The 15,815-nt window shown below is 44.2% G+C and overlaps 1 protein-coding gene across 1 annotated transcript; it reads right to left on the bottom strand.

The window, feature by feature from the left end:
• Window positions 1-255: 255 nt before the first annotated feature.
• LOC129327386 (RING finger protein 11-like) lies at window positions 256-13,514 on the bottom strand. Its single transcript, XM_054975993.1, has 3 exons — window positions 13,288-13,514; window positions 4,802-4,971; window positions 256-1,899 (listed from the first exon to the last, which is right to left on the bottom strand). Exons 1-3 carry the CDS (start codon window positions 13,417-13,419, stop codon window positions 1,728-1,730), a joined length of 474 nt encoding a protein of 157 aa, XP_054831968.1. The 5' UTR covers window positions 13,420-13,514; the 3' UTR covers window positions 256-1,727.
• Between the last annotated feature and the right edge of the window lie 2,301 nt (window positions 13,515-15,815).

The raw sequence follows: 15,815 nt of genomic DNA, 5'->3' as shown, positions 1-15,815 counted from the left end.
GTTCCTTGAAGGCAAGAAAGTTGTTCTGAAAATCAGATGGCAGCTTGTCTCTCTTCTCAGCCAAAACCTTAGTGGGGATATTGCCACTATAAAGTTATGTCCAACTGCAATCATTCTACTTACAGGAAAGAAAAACTGGAGCAGAACAAAGTCCTTAAAAACTCGCTGCTAGACAAAAGTCACTCATTTTCACTTTAAACAAAAAGACAATGGAAGGAATGGTAGCAGTCATTTTAGGAACAAAAACCCAAAGGATTATAGGCAATCTTATTTTATTTGAATGCAATATACATTGGTTTTACTTTGAAGTGCTAAATCCTTGTTAAGGATAATACATAATCAGAAAAGCACTTTTCACGCCTCTCCACCTGCAAGGCAATAAACAATAGAGCATGACTAAGGGCAGCCTTTCCAAATGGGGGAACTTGCTGCATGGCACTAACCAATGGGCTGCACTAGCAGATTTCTATGAGACAAGGGGTTTCACTTGAACTTGTGTAAGGCAAACAGTAAACAGTGGGCAAACAGCCAAGCAAAAGTCTTCACCCTTTTTAGTAGTAGTGCACTTGAGTGCCTTAACCCATCGTCAATCTAGAAAGGATTCATTGTACTGAATCACCAACCTTCTATAAAAATTATTTACAAATAGCTTTTCCAACACTTGTGCCATACAGGCACTATCAAATTGTCTGAAAAGTGTCAATGCTGCTTCTGTTAGATAATTTTATGGAGAAATTCTGAACTGTGAGCAATCTTTGCTTATCAAACAGAAATACAGTTAACTACACCTGAATGAGAATTTGAGTGTGGGAGAAATACTGTTTGCTTCTCTAAATCTGTTTTAGTAAAGTGACAAAACTTTTCTATTGATCTGGCATAGTCTTCTTCTATAAACTTCTGAACATGAGCAGGGGTGTACGCTGAACCTGCAAAAGCTTCAGAATGGATAAAAACTCCCATCTTGACTGGAAAAAAAAAACTAAAAGCAGAAAAGAGCAAGGGAAGCGGGGCATTCTTATGGGCACTCGCTTTAGCTGAAACAACCTTGAAATAGAAGTACTCTTCCTTCAACTAACCCCAGACTCAAACAGCTCTACTGCCAATGTTTCTGCTTCTCAGTGTCCCACAAAGAACTGTTTTGTAGGCTTGTTTTCTGCAGTGCAGCACATACACTTAACAGTGGTCAGCAATGCATATGAACAACACTGCTGTTTCCACCCAGTTATACTAATCACCACTCCTCCCATGCAATGAAAGAGCAAGTGCTAAAAATGCTTTTGAGAAAGCCCCAGATTTCACCACAAACTAGCCAGAGCCAGAACCCTAGAATTCCTCTAAAGTGAAATCCTAAGGTATTGTCTTTGAGATCCATAAACCAAACCCTAACTCAACTGGGGAAACAGGGACATGAGAGCAAAGAATTATTTCAAACAACTATCTTGACCACCTTAAAATCATTTGTGGAAGGAGTGAAAGGACAACTCTGGCTCTGCCATTTTCTCACCAAGTTTGGGTACAAATTCTCAATTACGGCACGAATCAGCCTTTAGTACAGCCAGCCAAGCCCAAAATGGCTCTGCATTGTCTCTGAGGTCTGGGACCAGAGTTCTTTGCCACAGAATTCTTTGGTGTATCCCAGAAGTGTGCAAAAAAAAAAAGTGTCACCTCCCAGCCTCCCACATAGCCCCAGTCTGGAAGCATTAACAAGAGCAGGGCATGGTGCCACCTCAGTTAGTCTCATAGGAGGACAACAGAGCAGCATCAACTGGCTCCATGCACGAAGGACATGTGAATGATCGCATTAACCAGTCATCAATACAATGTACATGGTAGATGTGCAAGCATGGCAGGAACCGGATTGGGTCTCCATATACGAAATCCAGCATGCAGATCACACACCTGGAGCCAGGCAGAGAAAAAAGGGGGGGAGGGGAAGATGGCATTAGCAAAAGGAAGTATAAATAGGTTTCAAGTCTGGTATTCCCTGACCAAATTGCATTATAACAATTCAGATACAAAGAACCAAGAATACAATGATAGAACCACTAGCTACTTATATTCTTTCCCAATGGTTAGTGCTTTTAAACCTCATAAAATTAACCCCAAAAGTTAGTATATTGAACTCTATTTATAACATGAAAATACTCTTGTGTTATGCTCCAGAGGAGTGAGCTGAAGGTATTGCACTGGAAACACCTAGCAGGCAGTAATACCTGATGTGGTGTCTGCTGATGTGTTCTATGGCACTTACTTGCTGCTTCCCTAAAGAAAAGAGCCAGTCTGGGTTTTCTTCCACTTCCTCAGAGTAGAAGGCACTTTAGAAAACCCCAAGAGGCATCACATTTATGACCAGCGAGCATTCAAAAACAACTGTCTCCATTATAGCTGCAAGCTTGGCCTAGAACTGCTAATATTTTGTGGAACCTCCCAGCATTGTGTGGTTAGCTCCTGGTAGCCATTTTATGATCAGTCCTACTCCCCCATGGTAGCCATTTTGTTGTCATGCTTATTGCTTGTTCCTAAAATTCTCAAAGTGCCCCAGGTTCAACAGGACTAGAGGAATTCCTTTGTTCCTCAAAAGCTGGGCTAAGGATACCAGGTCAGATCACACTACCAGCTCAGAGGTGACCTAATGATTTCCCTCCACCTCCCAAATATTTGCACGGCCAATTGATTGTGAGAAAGAAAGCACTTTCTATATAGCAAGATAATCTCTGCCAGCCAGCATATTTAGTCCAAAATCCCATTTCTTAAAGTAGCCAGCACTTCCTACTGTGTTATAAATCAGAATGGCCCCCCCACAGTAAGTTGTTCTCTCCTGTCTTTCAAAGTAGCTTTAAGAACTTTCATTCTCTATTCCACCTAAATGCATGAATGCTCTATTAATGTATCTTTTCTTTTTACAACCAGTAATAGTGTTTAGATGGGAAACAATTCCAGAGGTTAAATGAATGCCAATGGAGAAGAAAGGGAAAGATTTTTTTATTTCATTATAAATCTGCAAAATCTCTACTTCAAAAAGCAAAGTGTTTCTAGATGTGACTTCCATAGTCACATAAACAGCAGTCTCTACCTCAGAGGGGGGAAAACCCTACAGAATAACCTCATCTGGCCGATAATATAACTCGTCTCCCCTCAGGAATCATCTACTTTCTAAAAAACTCTTTTGTGTCTGAGCTTGTCTCTAAAGCAGTGATTCCCAACCTTTCTGAGTATAAGGACCGCTTTAATGTGAAAAAGTTGTGGAACGCCCACATGATGGTGGCTGTACCATTATGAATGGAGGCTGGCAGAAGCAGCAGAGCGTCCTGGGAAGAGAGGCAATAGCTGACAGTGAGTGATTAAACATCTGGCTAGTGTTAAAGGCAGCTTCCTGACTCAAATGACTGTGTTTGGTGGATTATTAAGCCTGTGGTGTAAGAACACTGGCAGCATCTATTTTTCCCCACCCCATCACTGCCACCATATAGCCAAAGTGAATGAATGATTAAACCAGCTAAAATACAAGGAAATGTCACGGTCTCCTTTCTGTGTACAGGCCTGGGTATGTGCAGAGGTGTGAGCCCAAGGGCCCTTCTCCTGCTCTTGGCCTAGACCTGGGCAGAAAAATCAGCTAGCTGCAAAAGGAGACCTGCTTGGCAGGTCTGTTTGGCTGTATTTTTTCTTCTTTCTATTAGTTGCTTTGAGTCCCCGAGGAGAAAAGCAGGATTTAAATAAATAGTTGTATCTGTTGATTGAGAAAATCAACAGATCAAAATGACAATGCTTAGCATGCATATGGAGTCAAGGATGGTTTGTAACTACTCTATGGGGTCCCCGGCCTGCAGGTTGGGAACCATCTGTCTAGACTAGCAGACCTTGGAAACAAGAGATGGGCCTCACTATGGAAGTGTGGCTACTGGAAATGAGGAAGCACATAACAGACCCAGCATAGTATCTCAAGTAACCACAGGAAGTCTGGATTGCCTCATCTATGCCTGTTGGTATAAAGGAATTTGTGGTTCCATTCCTTTTAGCCTCCTCTATACTGATGAGACAAGATAACTATCAAATTACAATGCTGGATCCTGTAATCCATCAGCAGAAGTCAAAGATGGACATGAATCTTTCCCACTTTACTTTCTCCCCAGCAGTCCTTTCCAACCCCAGGAATGTTTGTTTCTGGGGTTGCAGGACCCAAGTGGGCCATGAGGGTTCAAAGACTGTTGTAGGGGTGGAGAAGGGGGTGGGGACAAAACTGCCTTTCTGCTTATTCTGTAAGCATAGCAGAAGAGAGAGGTCAACTTTGCCCCACTCCTCCCCACTGCAGCCTCCTGGCCTGTGTGGCTATTAGTCCATATGAGTTCTGTGATCCCAGGAATACATTTTCCTGGGGCTGGAAAGGGCTGATGGGGAAAGGGGAACACAGGAAAGATTGGCGACTATAGTATCCAGAGGTAACAGGCTCTAACTCGTTCTTGAAATACCAGAAGTCAAACATGGAGGCCATTGTGCATTTCACGTGTCTCCAAAAGATTATTTTGATCTACAGCCACTCTCTGACTAACTTGGCTTTCTGCTTTCTTCAAATTTCTTCTATAATTGGACAATCTTGCTATCCTCCCAATAAATTATTCTCAAGACACTTGCTCTACTTAGGAAGTGGGTGAAAAATGGTTTTAAGATACCTAACAATGCAAGTGTGTAAAACAACATGCACAACTAGTCATTGAAGTACATATATTCTCTTTATGCACCATTAGCAAATAACTGTTTTGGAGCTAGCAGAGTAAATACAAGATATTGCACACAGAAGACATACTCTTTAATTTTCTTTTCTGATGGCTCTGAGCCTGGATCAAAGATTCCTTTGGGAAGGTGTTGGATTAGTCCAATCCTCTGAGCGATACGGATCTGCTCCTCTTCTGTCAATTGTGTGGCAAGACGTGGCCGGCTGGGCGTTGGATGATATACTGGAATTGGTGCATGTTCCTAAAAAGTCAAAAGAGCAAGTGGCTGAATGTTCACTAGTCTTGTAACCAAGCCAGTACTCACACGGAAATGTGCACAAACAGAATCCAATCAGCAACTTTTCTTATGAAGTACTCTGCCCTTTCAAAAGATTTTTGACTTAAGGTAAAAGGTAAAGGTAGCCTCCTGTGCAAGCACCGAGTCATTACTGACCCATGGGGGGACATCGCATCATGACGTTTTCTTGGCAGACTTTTTGTTACAGGGTGGTTTGCCATTGCCTTCCCCAGTCATCTACACTTTACCCACAGGAAACTGAGTACTCATTTTACTGACCTCGGAAGGATGGAAAGCTGAGTCAACCTGGAGCCAGCTACCTGAACCCGGCTTCCTCCAGAATTGAACTCAGGTTGTGAGCAGAGCGTGGGCTGCAGTACTGCAGCTTACCACTCTGTGCCATGGGGCTCTTCATATTTTTTACAAAGGTGTAACTATAAATAGCTACTACTAATCTTGCATTCACATGTACAGACAATTTAACATTCAGGCATATGCAGGGCTCAAAATGTCAGATAAAAGCTATTCTGCTGCACACAGATAAGGGTAATCAGGGTACTGGCATTCAGGTTTTTCCAGAGCACTCAGAGAGAATAGACACATCATTCAACAAGAATGCAATTTGCTGGTGCAGAGAGGCTTAGAGAAACATGAGTGGTGAAAAATGGGGGACAAGAGAAATGATTAATACTAATAAAAAAACTTGTTCATGACAATTCTTCGTTTGGGGAAATGCTCTATACTGCCACATGCCATAGAGGCAAGTATGTATGCATCACCACAGAGTAACTTATGGTTAGCTAAAGCACCATCATTAGAGTGCATGGCTCTGGAGCAAGGGGGCACCAATATGTGAAAGGAATATGGGTAGGATCTTTACACTCTAACAGTATACTACTGTTGGGCCACTTCTACGCAACAAAGGTTCATCTAGATGCATTCAACAGATGTAGGAGTTCATTGGTCCTCCAAAGATTTTATAGCTGCAGTAGTTAGAGTGTTGGATTAGAATCAGGGTGATCCAGTGTTAGCAATCAGATCCCTTCCTCAAGCTCACCCTTATTTGAGTCAGGCTGTAGAGGTAGAAGCCCTCTGGGCCATCCTGGAATTTGAGCCGCCTGACTGCCCCTCGCCATATAATAACATTGTAATAATAGCATTCGATTTATCTACTGGCCTTCAGGATAACTTAACACCCACTCAGAGAGGTTTACAAAGTATGTTATTATCCCCACAATAATCACTCAGTGAGGTGGGTGGAGCTGAGAGAGATCTGGAAGAGCTGCGGCTGACCGAAGGTCACTCAGCTGGCTTCAAGTGGAGGTGTGGGGAATAGAGGTGTGCACTCAAAAAAATTCGGGTTTCCTGCTTTGTATTTACCCGAAGTGGGAAAAAGCTTCGGAAAAACCCAAAATCCGAAATGGGATTCAGGTTTCTAAGTCGCTTCAGTATGCTCTGTAAAGATTCAGAGATTACTGAAGTGATGGGACAGGGGGGAGGCCCATCCCCACCCTTTAACCCCATCCCCCCACCCCACTTCCCTGGTCAGGCGGAAGGCCGGAGCCAATGCCGTGCTGGCCAGCTGGCTGGCGGAGAAGGCCTTCCCTGCCACCACTGTGTAGGTGTGGCTGGCTGGCAGAGAGGGCCTTCCCTACCACTGTCGCCGTGCAGGCACGGCCAGCTGGCCGGCAGAGAGGGCCAGCGCCACCGCCGGATGCCAGTGGGGAAGTGGGAGGGCCGCCTCCTCCAGCATGGTGCCAGGTTAGTGGGGGTGGGGGGGTAAGGGTGGGGAATGGGAAAGTTTAAAGGGCCTTGCCACTTGCGAAAGGGCCCTTTAAACTTTGAGAAGCTTTGATTCGGTATTTCCAAATTGGGTCCAGCATGCTGGCCCCAATTCAGAAATACCGAAGCTTTCCAAATCTGGCCCAATTCAGGTATTTTACTGGAATTGGATACCTGAAGCACATACCCCTAGTGGGAAATATACACTGATTCTGACTGGACTGCAATTGCAGCCACTATTTGGCTTCCCATCTGGCTAAACAATGTTTGCAATACCTCCGATGGTAAACCATTATCCTACATGCATAAATGACTCCTTATAGGTGCCCTAATTCAAGACAGAAATGCCCCCACCTGGATTACCCATGTCAAAGGTCACCAGAAAAACTCCACAGATGTTAGCTTTTGGAACAATCGGGCCGATACCTTCACTAAAGAGGCTGCCCTGGAAGATAATGGAACGGACCCACTTTCCCTTTCCCAGCAAGTTAACCCTATAATTACTAGGCAACAGCGCCTTCTCCCCATACCCTACCTAAATCTACCTGTTTTTAAAAAGGAAGATGCCCAAATTGTCCAAGTGGCCGCAGCAGGCAAAGATCCAACAGGTCAGTATAAAAATGAAGAAAAAGATGGAATTTTCTGAGTTGTTGACAATGCCCAGGACACCCATTGGATTGTGCCCCCTTGAGTTTTGAGAAAATTTAATACAGTTTGTTCATGAGCAGAGTCACAGAGGGAAAGACTTAATGTTAGACACAGTCAAGGATACAGGTTGGTGGTCAAGTATGCATCAGCACGTAGAACAGCGGGTAAACAACTGTCTTTTCTGTGCCATGGTCAATGCTCTAGTATTAGCGGATACAGGGTCCATGGTCCAGCATTCAGATCAATTTTATAGGTCCCTTTCCACCCACTGCTTGAGGCAACAAATACTGTCTCACAATTATTGATCCCTTTAGCAAATGGGTCACAGCTTTCCCCTGCAGGAACAATATGGCTGCCACTACAGCCCACTTTCTCTTTAATAATATTCGGAGCAGGTTGGGCATCACCCGCTATTTAGATTTGGTTATGGGCCCTCATTTTGTTGGTGAAGTCACTCAGGAACTCTGCAAAGCTCAGCACCCTCAGTCCTCCAGCCACATTGAACACACAAACCAGACCCTTAAAGAAGCTCTGCGCAAAATAGTTCGTTCCTCTGGTAAAGACTGGGACAAGAAACTGCCCATTTTCCTCACGGCCCTCCAGAGCACCAAGGCAATTCATGGTTTTCCCTCTCATTTAGTTATGACAGAACGTAAAAGGCTCCTGCTCAAAACTTTCTGGCTCAACACTAGTCTCGCCCTAGACTTCAAAACTGTAGCTGTTAATGATGGGTGGGTCTGCTCTCTCATCAATGAGGTCTCCTCCATTCACAATGAGATCTAGCTCCATGCTCCAGCTAGGCGCCATCCAGCAATCTGTCGATAAAAGGCTAGGATGAGTCAGGAACCCCCGTCAATGGGAAGGTCAACTAGTAATGTACAGAAAATTCTCAGGAAAGGAACACACCCTTATGGCCAAATAATTAAGGCCTGTCCACATCACCAAGAAGATTAGCCCTGCATTCTATTAAGTTGAACTCCCCCAAAAGGGAGGAGTTTGGCTTAAGCATTTTCATTGCTCTCAGCTTAAAGACTAGAAAGGGCAACCAGCTGACCAAGCAGCTCCTGCTCCTCCCATCCAGGTGACACCAGATGAGCCAGTGGTATCTTCCACTGTCAGGTCTCTCTGAGCCTGCCCAACCACCTGTAAATTTGGCAAATATGTTCATGGCCCACTCAGCCATACCAGGGATAGCCTGTCCTCTCTCTTGCTTTCTAAAACAAGAGGGGGTGGGGGGAGAGAAGGAAATGGCACATCCCATTTTAAGTTGTTTTAAAAGACAGCAGAGTTGTTTGTTTTTTCTAGTGTGTATTATGCATTCCGGTTAGTGTCTAAAACAGACATCTTCCTTGCAGACTCTCATTTCCCCACAAGGCCACCTCTACGTAGGACTGGTAATTATACCTCTTTTTCCCCTCTGGAAAAAGGCATCTCTCTCTTTGCAGCCATATCCACTCAGCCAACTATCCCCGAGCTCACAATCCCAATCCCTTATTGGAACTGTAAAATAAAAAGGACCCCTGTAGACAACATGCTTTGTAAAATAATGGGTTATTATGTTAATGCTCAAAACCCGGCAGTATACAACAACCTATTCAAAAGCCACTGGAAATCCATCCCTAAAATGCCCTTCCACTGATGAAGCCAAGCGCATCCACAAGGCTTCTGGAGAGGAAGAAACTTTTTGCTACAGCCCAGGGGACACCTCTGCTCCAGCCATTCCAGTTTACTGTGAACTGCTGCCCAGGGAGGCAATGGACATTTCTAATGGGGACTTACCAGCAGAGGAAGTCCACCGGCATTGTGAGCTTGCTATAGTCTCAGCAGCTGTCTGGAATGTGGGAGACCCCTTCCAAATTGTCATAGCAGTTAGTACTTATGAACATCAGGACAAGGAAGACCAGCTAGTTATTACCCTTACAAATCCCTCTAGACTCAAACCACATTGATTGGCAACAAACTTCTTGGATGCTAACTGGGCAAGAACTTTTGCGACAAGGTCCACCGGACTGGGTAATTGGTCTGACAGGGTCCCCTTGTGATCTCCGCTCCCCTTAAATACTGTTCAGGTCATTAAGTACCTTAACTATTAACTATTCCCACTAGAAGGGAATTATACCCTTTCTATAGGCTTAAAGAACCCAGCCACTTTAATCTTTAAGCCTTTCAATGCAGACGCTCTCTGTAGAGCTGCCTATCCCATTATCAGAGCTCGTCCTGAAGACTGATATCCAAGAAAAAAGTGCTTATGCACCCACAAATGTCTATGAAGGAGGTCCGTGTCTGTCTAATAGGACTTAACACCTGCCTCATGCTTCCCAATGCACCCCCTATCTCCACCCCAGTGAATGAGGCTGGGAGGAATGGGTTAAATTATGGTAAGGCACCAATCACTCTACAAGAGTGAAGCACCACTTAAAAGACTGGATAGCCCCGGTTGGAATGGGAATGTCTCTTATAGATACTGTCAACACAGAGATCTTTGCCAACAAGTTATCCTACGCCACCTCTAAAATGTCTAAATTGGGTGACCTCCTCACACAATCCCTCACTTCTGCATCAGATGAACAGCACTCAATCAACTCCCGCTTAATCACTTGGGAACAGTTTATTGAAAAGGATTTCTCTATACTAACCTGAGGAACCCAATCCTTGCAGTACAATGTCTCAGTGGTACTGGCATGCACGCAAGACCACTCTCTCAATCTGGCCAGAGCTGTGAAACTCATCCATCATTCCAACGATGGACACATTCCCATGAAAATCAAATGGTTCATGAGATCCAATTTAACAAAAGGTGAATTGGAATTAGAAGATTGGTGGAGGCTAGTTAATGCTTCATATGATCCTCACCATCTTTATCATCAACATTGTAGCTCAGGAATCCTTTCCCATTTACCCTGTCATTCCCCTCAGCTTGCATCACCTCTGCCTAGCCCCCAGGAGAAACCAACAAGATCAATGCTCATATGCTCCAGAGCCATAGCACTGTAACTAATGAAGGTGCTTTAGCTAACTATATGTTACTTTGTGGTGATGCACACATACTTGCCTCTGTGGCATGTGGCAATATAGAGAATTGCCCCAAACCAAGAACTGTCATGAACAAATTTTTTGTTAGTATGAATGATCTCTCTTGTCTCTGGTTTCTCTCCACTTACCAAGGCAGGCAGGCTGATTTTCTTTCTTCTAAGAACCCCCTCTAGTATTTTCTGGAGCATGGACACCTATTTTATTATATTTCCTTGCTTTACACAGAACTCAAAAAACATTGTGCTGCTTATACCATCCCTATAGACTGTAACAGGTCTGCGGTGATGTGCAAGGATAAAACAATAAAAATTCATCCCTCTCTCTTCTTCCTTCAGAGAAGATCAGCCAGTCTACTTTGGATAATACAGACCTATGGAGCCTGATCAGGCATGGAAGCTTGCAAAAATATGCACAATACCAAACTGCTAAAAAATGAGTATCGGGCATCAGAAAGCAAAGATTAAAGGCACAGAGAACAACTGTTACAATGATGAGACCAAACTTTTAAATTTTTTAGGTAATTTGTCTGTGGAAATGAGTAACGTATAAGAACTCAGCCTCCCTCAATATCACAACAGTGTGGTTTTCAAACTTTCAGAAGTGGAACCCATTTACAAACTTACTATACTTTACTTTATAGCTTTTGGAACCCACTTGCAATGTAATTTCCTCTTACAAATCAGGTTACACTGATATTTTATTTCATATTTAGCATTCATAAATATATAGCATTACTGAGCAACAAGTTGTATTTGAAAGCTATTCTGCACATTATACAGACACAAAGGCTATCTTCTCTCCTAGCTCATCCAATTCCTCCTTCTTCCTGTCCTCATGACCCACCTGTGAGAGAGTTCTAACCCACTTCTGGCTCTCAACCTACAGTACAAGAACCACTGTCATAGCACTGTATTTTCCAGAGATTCAACAAGAAAAACAAGATCACAACAACTAACACACAGCCTGGACTGTGAGCTTTTGATCAAAGCCCTACAATAAGCCAGGGCAGTTCAGCTTCTTTCACCAAGTGAAAAGGCCCCTTTCCTGGCACCTTCTGTAAGGCAATTCACATTTTGAATTTCCTTCTGTTCAACTTCAGTTGCCCTTGGTGGCTCCAGCTTCTTCACATAACCAAACTCCTCTATAGTCTGCCTGCATCTTTTTCCCTTTGCAGCTCTCTATCATTGAAACGCCCTTCCACCTGACAGTCAACTCTCTTCAGTTTTTACATTCAAGGACCTCCTTAACAATTTATCTTCCTCTAAATGATGAGCCTTTACTTTGATTTTTCTTTTTTCTTTCTTTCTTTCTTTCTTTCTTTCTTTCTTTCTTTCTTTCTTTCTTTCTTTCTTTCTTTTTCTTTCTTGTCTTGTTTTATGCTGCAAGCAGGATATATTTTATCTTAAACAGCTGTACAATGCCCAGCAATTTGAAGTGCAAATGAATAAATCAAAGCAGCCCTGCTTTGGTAGCTGTTCCTCTAAAGATGAATCAGACTTGATGTTTTTCACATCGTGCCCAGGATAGCTAAAGCACATTCTGTCCCATTTCAGCATACCTCTTCCTCACAGATATTTCTTTTTATTTATTTCATTAGATTCTTGTTCTTCCTTAAATAAATTCAGGAGGTGTAAATGGGGTCATCTATGTGTTTTATCCACACAGCCAACCTGTGAGGTAAATAAGGTGCTTTGCCTTACGCTGCCCAGTGAGGCCAGTTTCATACAATGACCCAGATCTGCCCTCAAGAGTTATTTTCAACAGGGGGCTACAGCTAATCCTGTCTCCTTGAAGAGAGTATTTAATACAATGCATGTTTGCCATATTAACAATTTGCATTTTTAAAGAATGCTCATAAACATCTTAATGTACATTAAAAAAATATAAGAGGTGAAGCAGCCCTTAGCTTTTACAGCAGAACAAGAATGTCAGTTTAGAGTTTTCAGGTGAGTAGGCCTGTTGGTCTCCAGCAGAAGAGGAAAGTTCGAGTCCAGAAACAACACTAACACAATTTGCAGGGTATAAACTTTCCAGAATCAAGCTCCTTTTGTCAGATTTATCAAAGTTTTGCAATCCAAGTTCAGCATTGTCCAGTAAAACATGCTAGCTAGCATTATGTGGTTTCCCAGGCCTTGGTATGAGGCGGCACCTTCCACAACTGACAGATAAACCTTATTCCTTCAGCCAAATTGCACTGCATGGTCTCAGCCCTAGACACTCAATCCAGATGCTTACAGAGGCCTCACTCTGCCAACACAGCACTAGGTAGCCCAGTAATCCCACCTCTCAGTCCCAGCAGCCCAAAACTTCAAGAGGCGGAGGGGGATACTATTCTCCAGCCCCAGTTCTGACCCTAGTATCAGCTCACCATCACTCACCCACCTTTGAATCAAAATTGGAGAAAATTCAACGTGATAACATCCCGGGCTTAATGGATCTCTCACCTTGAATTCCTGAGCGTCCAGTTCACAGTCACAAACGTGGAAAAAGCCCGAGTCTCCACCGTGTTTACAGACAGTCTGGTCGGCCACTCAGGGCTCATCTCTGTGACTCCGTCCCTCGCCACTCGGTCCAGTAAGCCAAACCCAGTTATCCGACCTGATCCCAATAGTCCTCCCAGACCAAAAGCTTAAAGAAGCCGCACCCCCCCAGCCCCCCAGTAAACACCACTCGGGTTTCCCCCATGTCAGCTTGCTACCCTCTGCACAGCGAAGCCCCAGAGGCTGCCCACAAGAGACTCCCGGCGCCCGTAGCTGGGGCACGTCAGCCCCGAAGCGCCAGGCGCTGTTTTTCACCTCTCCTCCCGCCCCTCGGTACCTGGTAGGGGGGCAGCGAAGCAGAGGTGGGCGGTGGGGGGGGATCCCCAGGCCCAAGGCTCGCCCCGTCGCCCGTGGAGTCGTTGAGCAACGAAAGGTCATCGGCCGCCTGTGAGGAAAGGCAGCCCCCCATGCCCGCCTGCTCGGGCCGCCGCCACCAGCACCACCACTGGGTCCGGCCCGAGCAACCTCCCTTCTCCAGCTCCGGGATGGGGGTCCGTGGAAGAGAGTTCGCGTTGCTTGTCGGGACTTGTAGTCCGAGCCGCAGTCACTTTGCGTTTGCGCAATGTGAAGTACTGGTGGGGGTGGGAGAGAGTTGACAGCCAGGTAAGAATTTCCCTCTCAGTTTCCAAGGTCGCTTGGGACCTAAACGATAGGTACGTGCTCAAAGGACAAATTCTGTTGCAGTGATCTGATTTCCTGTCGGGTGTTCTCTTCCCCTCATGGAAGAAAATAGCAAATATATAATATATATATTCACTGAGACTTAGGGCAGATTACACAGTGTAGGTCAATACAAACATTTTTAAAATGCAAAGCAAATGGATTGGTGAAATTTGAACATAAACAGAATCCAATGCAGAGCTGGAAATGCTGGGGAAAAATAAGCAATTTAACCTGACATATTAAATGATGTAGAAATTACTGAGCAGGTATACAGTAGTATAGTCCACAGTCTCTCTCCCTTTACCGAGCATCTTTCTGCACTATTCCTTACACTACAGTCTTTATGCCTGTGCTAAAAAATCCTTCTGAGTAATTCAGCATTGCACGGTTTGTGGAAAGGCAGGAGAGTAGGAGCTTTCCTCATCTCCTCAAGGAGGCCATTCCATAAGGTGGGGGCAACCACTAAGAATGAACATGTACAGGCAGCTGTTTTTTGCCATTTGTAGAGTAGCACCTGCAGAAGACCCTGTTCAGATGAACAAAGCTGCCATGGTGGAGCACAGAGAAGCAATCTTGCAGATATGAGGCACCAAGGTCATGAAGGGCTTTTTATGTGAACGCCAAGGCCTTGAATTGAACCTGGTAACTGATGGGCAACCAATGGAGTGACTGCAGACTGGGAGTAATATGCATGCTTCACCTTGCTCTTGATAGTAACTGCTGCTGCATTCTGCAACAACTGGAGTTTCCGAACTGACTTGCATTACAGTAATCCAGTCTTGACATTACTGTGGCCTGGATCCAGGTGGCCGGATCAGCCATGTCTGCCAGATCAGAAAAGTGATTCTGAGGTAGACTCACTGAAATCAACAGGGCTATTTAGGAGTAAGGGTGTTGACCACCACCGAGTATGGGAATGTTGTTCAAATTAATATTAGATGGCATTTAAACAGCTAAATCCATTCACAAAATGACCGTTGGTGTTCATTTATTATTCTGCAGTGTACATCACAGTCTGAACTTCACATTGTAGAAAAATCAATTCTGCAAGAATCAGATGTAGTACAACACACTAAAAAGTGATTGTTCAATTGTCAACAAATAGTGGCGCTCCATGATCAAAGCTAAAATTCATTCCACTGTTTAATACCTTAGAGTAGGAATTATCATAAGATGCACACTGTTCTTGTACCTTTTAATTTTAGCATCATGCCAGACATTATACAGCAAGGTGTAGTAGTTAAAGTGTCAGACAAGGATATGGGAGACCCAAGTATTACATATTGTGATTTCAGCTCAAAGGAATAACAACAACAACAACAACAACAACAACCTATTTATATACCGCCCTTCAGGACAACTTAATGTCCACTCAGAGCAGTTTACAAAGTATGCTGTTATTATCCCCACAACAAAAACCCCGTTGAGGTGGGTGGGGCTGAGAAAGCTCCAGAGAGCCGTGTCACCCAGCTGGCTTCAAGTGGAGGAGTGAGGAATCAAACCCGGTTCTCCAGATTAGAGTACTGTGCTCTTAACCACTACACCAAACTATGAGCTTTATTGAGAACTGGAAGCAGACAGAGGAAAGCAGAGGCTCAACACATATACACATAAACCCTATGCCCCTTTCAAGCAATAACCAATAGGAACACACACAACTAGAGTCCTCAATTTGCATTAACTATATACAAGGTAACTGATTTGTAGCCCTGTGACTGGTCTTTATTTCTGTGGATCGATTGGCTACTGCCAACAAGTAACAACCAATGAACATCAAGGTATTAGGAGCCTAGCTCAGCCCGAACTCAACCCAGTACATAACACCCCTCCCCTGTAAGCTTGGAACACCCCATGCCAAATGAAGTCACCAAGATAGTCTGGGGGATGGTGAACCCTCTGGAACCTGCGTGGCCCTTCTGCACCAGAGGGCCCCACGCCTGAAGACTTAGTGAACATCAAGGCATTAGGAGCCTAGCTCAGCCCGAACTCAACTCAGTACATGATATGAATCCCCACTCTGCTTTGAAAGTTTTCTGGGTGACCTTGGGCCAGTTATACACCCTTAGTCCAACCCATCTCACAGAGTTGTTGTGAGAATAAAATGGAGGTGAGAATTATGTAAGCTATGTTGAGTCCCCATTG

The sequence above is a fragment of the Eublepharis macularius genome, chromosome 4 (genome assembly GCF_028583425.1).
Source record: "Eublepharis macularius isolate TG4126 chromosome 4, MPM_Emac_v1.0, whole genome shotgun sequence".
Taxonomy (NCBI): Eukaryota; Metazoa; Chordata; class Lepidosauria; order Squamata; family Eublepharidae; genus Eublepharis; species Eublepharis macularius.
Note: the sequence above shows the minus strand (reverse complement) of the source record. Positions and strands in the feature narration are given on the sequence as shown.